At 29.5% G+C, this 8,777-nt stretch overlaps 3 protein-coding genes across 3 annotated transcripts in view; 1 reads left to right on the top strand and 2 right to left on the bottom strand.

Annotated features, from left to right (window-relative positions):
• Positions 1-509, top strand: part of LOC108749245 (protein RCC2 homolog) — a 3,740-nt gene extending 3,231 nt beyond the window's left edge. The window contains exon 4 of the mRNA XM_018487813.1: positions 178-509. Within this exon, the coding sequence (XP_018343315.1) occupies positions 178-348 (171 nt within the window). The 3' untranslated portion in view covers positions 349-509. The remainder of the gene's footprint in view (positions 1-177) is intronic.
• Positions 510-2,490: 1,981 nt separating this feature from the next.
• On the bottom strand, positions 2,491-4,110 carry LOC108749438. The gene is made up of 4 exons (XM_018488161.1): positions 3,679-4,110; positions 3,141-3,592; positions 2,816-3,057; positions 2,491-2,719 (listed from the first exon to the last, which is right to left on the bottom strand). Exons 1-4 carry the CDS (start codon positions 3,938-3,940, stop codon positions 2,503-2,505), a joined length of 1,173 nt encoding a protein of 390 aa, XP_018343663.1. The 5' UTR covers positions 3,941-4,110; the 3' UTR covers positions 2,491-2,502.
• Positions 4,111-6,263: 2,153 nt separating this feature from the next.
• LOC108749282 (ras-related protein Rab-18-B-like) lies at positions 6,264-8,424 on the bottom strand. The gene is made up of 4 exons (XM_018487867.1): positions 8,206-8,424; positions 8,029-8,146; positions 7,629-7,946; positions 6,264-6,956 (listed from the first exon to the last, which is right to left on the bottom strand). The coding sequence occupies exons 1-4, from the start codon at positions 8,271-8,273 to the stop codon at positions 6,795-6,797; spliced, it is 666 nt and encodes a 221-aa protein (XP_018343369.1). The 5' UTR covers positions 8,274-8,424; the 3' UTR covers positions 6,264-6,794.
• Positions 8,425-8,777: the final 353 nt, after the last annotated feature.

Here is an 8,777-nt window from a genome sequence, read left to right as displayed (position 1 = left end):
TCAATAAAATATTTTCTTAACATGTATTAATATAAATCATATGCAAAAAATTTCATGAATCAAAATCAAATCTTTTGCTAAGAAATTGCTCTAACATCCTATTTTTCAGCATGTAAAAATCATAGTCACACAAATCACATTAATTAAATGATTTCCAAGATGTAATTTTTCTCCTAGGGTTTTGGTGAAATGCGAAAGTCGTCGACGACTCCAATGGAGGTAAAAGCCTTGGAAGGTTTATACATTACTGCCGTTACATGTGGTCTATCTCACACGCTTATGATCTGCCGAGATGATACTGAAGAGGAAAGAGCCAAGATTAATAAGCTCCAAGTTTATTCTGTTTAAAGTATATTCTTCGACTGCGTAAACGGGTCTCTATTGAGTCACTCTACAGATGATCGAATTGGAAGGAAAATTCTCGTTCCTTCAACGAATCACAGCTACGTTTTGATGAATTTTATAACAAGATATTCGAGACCGATAACAGTAGATCGCCACGAAACGTCCAGAAAAGATATAGGATTAGATATATTACTCTATATATATATATATATATGTATATATATAGATATATATACAGGTGTTTGATAAGTAACAATAAATCTCTTGCGTAGGAGTGGAACGAACTAAACTGAGTCGAAACGTTCTCTACCATTTTACAATTTTCGCAATAATTATCAAGATATCAATTACTAAAAATTATCAAATATTGATTTTCAATAATTTTTTTCGAGTATATATTACTATCAAATTTACAGAAAAACAACAAGAGATAAAAATTATTTATTTTCTTCTCGTAGAGTTCTAAGAATTTTTTTAGAATTTTTTATCAACTTTTTAGTACTGCATTTTCTTATATTGACAACTTTTTTACCAACATGAAAAAATGCGGTAAAAAATTTTGAAAAAATTCTCTCTAAAATTGATAGTACTTGAATAAAAAATTACTAAAAATTAATTTTTGACGATTTTTAGTAATCAATATTTTGTTAAATTGTGAAAATTGTAAAATGGTAGAGGACTTTTCGATTCAGTTTAGTCCGCTCTATCCCTATGCGAGAGTTTTATCATTATTTATCAAACATCCTGTATACTTTGTACTTCCAGTTTTTACTTAACGCGCGAAAAGTCGATCTGTGTAACATTTTGAAACTCATTCTGTTAGCAGCTCAGGATAATAGACCAAACAAGATAGATACAAAAATATATTTTGATACGTTGCTATTTTATTGAAGTTTGCCGTAATTTTCATCGGAATGGAGATAGTTATTCATATGAAGAAGTTGAACTGGAAAGTGAATTCGTAGAGCTCAACAGTAACTGCCTTTATTTTTATCGTTTTCTTAATAAATTTATCTATTCAAATAGTTTATATAATTGATTCATCACAGTAGTACCTGAATCATTACATCTGCAGGAATCGTTTTTTACAATGCAAATACAGGGATAATCCCTAAATAGGATTAACGCGAGTAAGCCATCATTCAACTAGATAATATTTTAACGGTTGTATGTGAATTAAATTTCGACGTTTGACTAATTTCATAGGAAGATAATTTAATTTTTTTTTTATGTAAAATGTCACGTAATTGTGAAAATATATATATTTAATTTTATTTTTAATAATTTTTACGCATACGTAAAATTAATGAATATTATATATTTTAAAGTGATAAAAAAGAGCTGTGGAAGTCGTAAATTTGTTTTATTGCTAGATTAGAGAGAGAATCTCAAATTCACAGGCGACTGACTATACACGTATTTCGTATTTTAAGGTCTTTCTTTCAAGATAAATCATATAACACATTTCTCTCATATATGCGTTGTACGAGATTATCATAAATGCATTAAAAATGTTTAATCGAGACACACAATAAAATAGAATAAATCAGAAAATGCGTTTAGTATCTCACATATATTAATGAATTTACAATTCTAATCACTGCCAGAATGTATTACGAACATCTTTCATTGTGATGTCAGACATTCATTCCATTCCGTTCCATGTAATACTCTCGTGCAATTTTTGCACTGAAATATTCTTCTGATAAACTTGCGATGAATGTACAAGTCCAAATATGAAATAAACGAATTTTTTAAGAAATTTTTTCCATTGAAAACCTTTGTCTTATTTAGCAAACTTTCAAGAGAGAAAATGTTCGTTTTAATTTTTAAAACATTTTATTCTTTCACTATTCAATGTATCCCTTCTTTTTGTAAATTTCATTTTTGTTTGCTGTAAAAGCCGATCATATGTTGGCATTTTTGTACATTTCCAATAACATTCTTTAACGCGATATAATTTCTGTTCTGGACACACGACATAAGCAATATCTTTCACAGCAGCTTTATTCGAGCATCTAGTGACGTTTTTTCCTTCACGTTCTTGCTATTTGACAAAATTATATATTTTATAAACTATATAAACTAAAAATGATATTTTCTGTATTAGCTGATTTTATTTTAATTTTATTTAAATGTGTTGAATATTATCTATTACTAAAAAATACTAAATGTATGTTTTACCATAAGCTCTTGATTCATCAGAATTGTAGAACTCGAAGCAATAATTTGTTGAAAATCGTGTATTTCCTCTTGTGGAACATTTCCATACTTCCAACGTAGCAGTTGATAGGCTATGTAATGTATGGGATCTGATGGACGATATCTCAAAACTCTGCTTATCGCCCATGATAGTGGTATCAACACATTTTGTCTATATATACATTTATATATGCATTATATAATTTATTACATTATCATACTTATTTCATATAAATTTATTAATATAATTGTAAAAGCTATAAAATACTTCAAATAATCATTTCTTGTCAGAGTTTTACTGGCTTGTTCTTTCGGCAATAAATTCAAATAATGAGGGCACGAGGTAAGATTACACTGCATACTTGTGACAAAAATATTTGAACAAATGTCATCTAAACTACAAAAACAAGATGTCTTCGATGAATTATCAGATTTTGTGTCAAAGGTTTTTCCTTCCAAGAAAGTAGAGTATGATTCTAATATTGTTAAATTGCAGTCACATAATATTTCCTATTAATTATTTCAATTTTAAAATAGATTTATTTTTCTATATGCACTTTATCTAATATTCCTTGAAATTAATTATAAGACACCTCGGTTACTTCCAAAGCTTCTTTTTTCTTATATTCATTGTATCCAAGATCAATTAGAATATCTTCTGTCTCATCATCGATACCATTCTTTTCTACATAATTACAAGTGTTTTCATCGATCCCAAGCTTTCTCAGAAAACGGATTGTTGTTGATGAAATTGGCTTAACTTTTCCCTGCCAATTTATAATTCCTGGAACATCAATGCCACTCGATAAAAGCCGATACAATATACTTTTATCTTGAGACACCAGTCCATATGTAACAATAGTCCAACATTGATCTTCAGTTAATCCAGTAGCAGCTAAATTCCAAATAAATCTATCATCAAGTTTTTTCATCCATGTATCTTCATTTATTTTTGCTCCAAAATCTTCGAAATATTTCAGTTCCTCAGAACTAAGTCCAAGAAGACCATATTTCATTGCCTTCACAATACTTTGAGGTGACATGCCTAAAATTTACTATATAAATTTACCTATTTAATATAATAGAACGATAAATAACGAAATGGATAGAAATTCTCATGAGAAAATCTACCTTTTTCTTCTAGTTTCAGTAAAATACATTCATTATATATTCCTCTGTGCATAATAAAATGTAATGATTTATTGCATTGCGTATCGGTACATACGGATAAGGATTTAATATTGTTACGTCGCACAAGTTTGTTTTTTAACAAATTGAGTAATCTTTCGTTACTCCATCCACCGTAGATAAACATTCCTTTATTTGTCAATTTTATATATAACTTTGTCTCACATAACGCCTCCTCTTCTGTTATATTTTGCATATCTGACATTTTCAAATAGATATAATCATACAAATTAAAAAAGTATCTAAATGCTCTCTCTCTCTAAGTCATTTTACGGAAACATTATAAATGTCAAAATGCAAGCTATTATTTTGGCAATTGTTATAGATTGGTTATCGTTCATAATTGTTCATCGCGTGTGTGTATGTGTATGTATATCTTTTTTTATATTGAAATAATATATTACATGTACACAAAATGTTTTTTTTATTTACAAATAAATAAATTATAATATATAATTTATATAGAGTTTCTCAGAAATTCGCAACCTTTCGCGAAATGCATTGTACGGATTCTCTTTGGTAAAAAAAGCTACTTTTTCCTCTAGGAAAATTATATTTAAATAGTTTTTAATAACAATTTAAATCTCTAAAATAAGCGCTCTAAATTATGCTTATGAATCAGTGGTGATGCACGTTGAACATATACACTGTTTTACTTGGAAATATTTCATAATGACTGATGCATGATATTTAATTAAATATTATTATTTATTTTGTGTGTAATAGAGAAAATTTTTTAACTGTGATATCATTGAAAGCAAAATAAATCTTTAAACAAAAAATTTCTTAAAATCATAAGTGTTAAATATGGTTAAAAATGTTTAGTATAGCCGTCCCTCTTCGATTTTCCTGTAATTTTGTAAATTTGTTTACTTTCATGCGTAGAATATACTCCGAGACGGAATATCATCGCTCAAGTTCGTTTTCTTATTTAATTTCAAAGTTTTTTATGTTGGTAAATTGAAAAATGATAATTTAATAATATGTTTTACAACTGCGCATGCTCATTAATGTTGTCATTTATGAATTAATATCAGTTCAAATATAAATTAAGTATAAAATGGAGTTCGAACAGCTTAATAATAGTAAAAAACAACTTAATTACATTAGAAAATTTTTTTTTTACAATTTAATTATATGTATAAGAAAATTCGTATTTTTAATTAATTAAAACAGAAAATATGCAGATATACAATTTGAATCACAAACTATCCGCTGCTACAATTTAAATTGGTTTATGATTCAAAATGTATATCTGCATATTCTCCATTCCTTTAAATGCTGCCAAAAATTTACCAAAGATACACATGCTCAAAATAAGGCTCACGCCAGTCCACGCATCCAATCACAGACAGATGTCATCTTGGATCAATTACAGAGAGGTATACAACATCTTGAATTGATCCAGATTAGATTAATGACACAGCAAACTCTCCTATTAGTAGAGCATGTAACGTCAACCAATAGCAAAGTATTAATCCAATCTAGGTCGATTTAAAACTCGCTACAGTAAAAAAAACGCTATTAATTTATAAATAACAACGCATTAATGCGATGTAAAACGTTATTAAATTGTCATTTTTCAACTTACTAATATCAAATTTTAAAATTAAATAATAAGAAAACGAGACGAGCAATGCTTTTCCTTTTCAGAATGTATTCTACGCAAGAAAATACATAAATTTTACAAAATTACAAAAAAATCGAAGAGGGAGGCATTCTACTGAACATTTACCTAAATATGAATTTACAACACTAAAATAAATCATATTCAGATGTAAACAGACAATAAACTAACGTTATTTACTGTCATTTTGACATCAAAATGACGATAGTGTCACTTTGCTACTTAAAGTATGTATATAAAAGGAAGATATTGCAAGCTTGTATTGTGAGCATGTATTTCAAAAAACATTTAATTAGACTTTTTCAGATTCATATCTTTAGAGAGCACGAAATATTTTGAATCTAATCTATTTGTCCCTAATCTTAATATTCTAATTGAATTATTAAAAAATATGTGAACTTATTTTACTTTCGACAGTTACTTCAGAGATATCAATTAGAAGACTTCTGATACCTATTTCTTATTAAGTAAGTTATATTCTAAATGTGATAATATTTAGCTATCATGTACAGGTATTTTTAAATCTTTAAAGAAAAAGTAACCATACACATACACTATCTCTAATTTCGTAATTTAAAGCGCTTTAAATTTCGTTAACTTTATATATATATAAATTATATATATATAAATTACTATGTATATATAAATTACTCATTCAAACATTACTAGAATATAATTTTATCGAAGGATAAAGTTCTGAGCAGAGATTGCATTCCGTATATAATATACGAATTCTGGGATACACTATATATCATTATCATATATAATTGTATTATAAGATCTCTATATAAAATATATACTCACCACTTTCTTGGCGCGTATATATTTCTGATAAGAGATACGTATATGAAACCTAAAAATTAGCACACACAATCGACAAAGTAATGAAACAACATCCTTAGATATATTTTTACATTATGATACATATTTTTCAAATGTAACAATGATATGCGTCAAGCGCATGTATATGTGCAAAATATAAAACGTCAAACACAATCGAAAAGACTATAAAAATGTTCGAATTCACTTGTACAAAAACGTGGTTAACACACACTGTCACCGACTAGGGTCCATACAAATGTCTTGAGTGTGTCTACGAATATTTCTTTAGTATTTGTAAATCATGTATTTACACGAACACAAAATTTTGCTCGACATCATAGATTTCTAAGCCAGATTCAACTTAGTCTCTAACGATAGTTTGTACGTTTAGATGTGTACTTGATAGAAGCAAAGTATATACATGCCTATCTTCTGATAAGTTTCGCACAAACTGAACTTATAGCTTGTATGAAATAGTGACCTATTAAGCTTGATCTTTTCCGAATTACACTCAATGTGTATCCCTCGAAATTTACTTTTCGCGCAAGATTTCCAAACTTAACACATTGTATACACTATTGTTATCAGCACACATACTTTTCACAGTCGATTACAGCAAACTGCAATAACAGTTTGAATACGCATCTTGCTGTGGATGATCGTTACTCAACTGCATTCCTCTCTTTCCCATTCGATGCCTTGCACCACCTATAGTACCATTGTCATACAGTCGTGTAGAATAAGTATCCCAAAGACCAGGTGTTTGTATAATCTGTTACATATACAATGTCATATTTTACATAGATTTATAAATAAGGGTAAATATTTAGAATCGCTTCCTTGCCTCAAATCTTAATAAAAATATACTCATTCAACGTGTATTTACTAAAAATAAAAGAATTTGGCAGGAAAATGTGATCATTCATCTGGCGAAACTCGAACTTTAACTCTTAATAACTGTTTCATGAGACAAATTATTGCGTTTTTCTACTATATTCTTTCAGTTTGAGTGAATACACGTCGAATGAATATATTTTTATTAAGATTTGAGGCAAGAAAGCGATTCTAAATAATTAAATATGTTATAAATAATAAGTTGTAATAGTAATAATAGTTATAAATCCACTCGCGCTATGTGGAAAGATAAAATAGGGCAACGTGTATCTTCACGCAAGTCATTTTTGAATATCATCACGATTATCAAATCTTAATAAAAATTTAAATTGTATAAAGTGTTTTTTTGAAAGTAGATTCTGCAATGCTTGTTTTCAATGTCACTGGCATTGTAATGCAATCTATTAAATCTTTTACATCATATATACTAAATTTTGTAGTTCTATAAAAACAACAGAACATTTTTAATTACCTAGTAATTGTAATCTTCACTGAATCGTATTATATATAAAATTATATATAACAGTTACTAATGTAAATTCTGATATACCTTTTGTACAAGTTCCTCAAAGCAACATTTTACGCCATCTGCCGTTTTTGCGCTGCTCTCAATGTACAGAGTCTGGTGCCTTCTAGCAAATTGTAGACCTTCTTCGGTGCTGACCTCTCTATTTGACAGGTCTATTTTATTGCCTACTACCATCTTGATGATATCCGTTTTATTACAGTATGTATTCAACTCATTGAGCCATGTCTCCAATTTTACGAAAGTATTTCGATCCGTAACATCATACATTAGGATAGCACCTTGACCGTCTCTGTAATAACTCGGTGTTAATGTGCGAAATCGTTCCTGGCCGGCAGTGTCCTATAAATAGCGCACTTTAATAAATCATAATACATAGATTAAGTTATCCTCTTGTTACAAAAATATTATTGTGATTACAAACCCAAATAGCAAGTTTTACTACATTGTCGTCGATGGTAACCTGCTTTGTCTTGTAGTCCATCCCGACTGTGCTCTGCATGTTTTCATAGAACTCATCCTCAGTGAACCTGAGGAGTATGCTGGAAATGATCGGCGATTATAGTTTCGATGCAAGAATGAATTATACTATGCAAATTACCTGGATTTCCCTACATTGGATTCGCCTATCATAAGAATTTTCAATATCGTCAAATAATCTTCCTCCATAATAATCTACTGATCACAGCTGATCACTACACTTACGATATCAAGTCGATATATCAACTAATTAACGTTAACACTGAAAACAAATACCAATATCTTTCTTTCTTTCTTCGTAACGTCACGAAATTATCTCTAAAGTGTGATGGTGAGCCCAACAATGTTGCCAACTCAATGAGGGCCACTTCAACCAACTTCGATTAATTTTAAGATGCGTTCCAAAATTCACTGCCAGTGCTTCTTCTTCTTCTTCTTCTTAGTTATTGTCTCCATAAAGTAAGCGGAGATAATACGGATCACGTTGTAAAGTATTCAAGAGCGTATAACAGACAAATATAGATTATAGGGGCTTCTGCGCTGCGTGACGCTAAAAAGCGACAACCAGAATAATTAATAATCCTAAGCGGAACCAGAAATATAATTCCGACCCACGCGATGGGGTGGCAAGCGGCAGTAGACGTGTCGCTAGGACAGGATGGATAGTAGGATGGATGGTAGGCCAAAAGCCAG

Source organism: Trachymyrmex septentrionalis, unplaced genomic scaffold, assembly GCF_001594115.1.
Source record: "Trachymyrmex septentrionalis isolate Tsep2-gDNA-1 unplaced genomic scaffold, Tsep1.0 scaffold11, whole genome shotgun sequence".
Lineage (NCBI taxonomy): Eukaryota > Metazoa > Arthropoda > Insecta > Hymenoptera > Formicidae > Trachymyrmex > Trachymyrmex septentrionalis.
Note: the sequence above shows the minus strand (reverse complement) of the source record. Positions and strands in the feature narration are given on the sequence as shown.

Excerpts from the sequence above, each read along its gene's own strand:
- LOC108749438 (XM_018488161.1), bottom strand. The coding sequence starts at position 3,940 with ATGTCAGATATGCAAAATATAACAGAAGAGGAGGCGTTATGTGAGACA. Across the intron at positions 3,593-3,678 it reads ACTGAAACTAGAAGAAAAAG|GCATGTCACCTCAAAGTATT; the intron begins GTAGATTTTCTC and ends AGTAAATTTTAG. Across the intron at positions 3,058-3,140 it reads AAGCTTTGGAAGTAACCGAG|GAAATATTATGTGACTGCAA; the intron begins GTGTCTTATAAT and ends AATAATTAATAG.
- LOC108749282 (XM_018487867.1), bottom strand. The coding sequence starts at position 8,273 with ATGGAGGAAGATTATTTGACGATATTGAAAATTCTTATGATAGGCGAA. Across the intron at positions 8,147-8,205 it reads TCCAATGTAGGGAAATCCAG|CATACTCCTCAGGTTCACTG; the intron begins GTAATTTGCATA and ends GATCATTTCCAG. Across the intron at positions 7,947-8,028 it reads TAGTAAAACTTGCTATTTGG|GACACTGCCGGCCAGGAACG; the intron begins GTTTGTAATCAC and ends CGCTATTTATAG.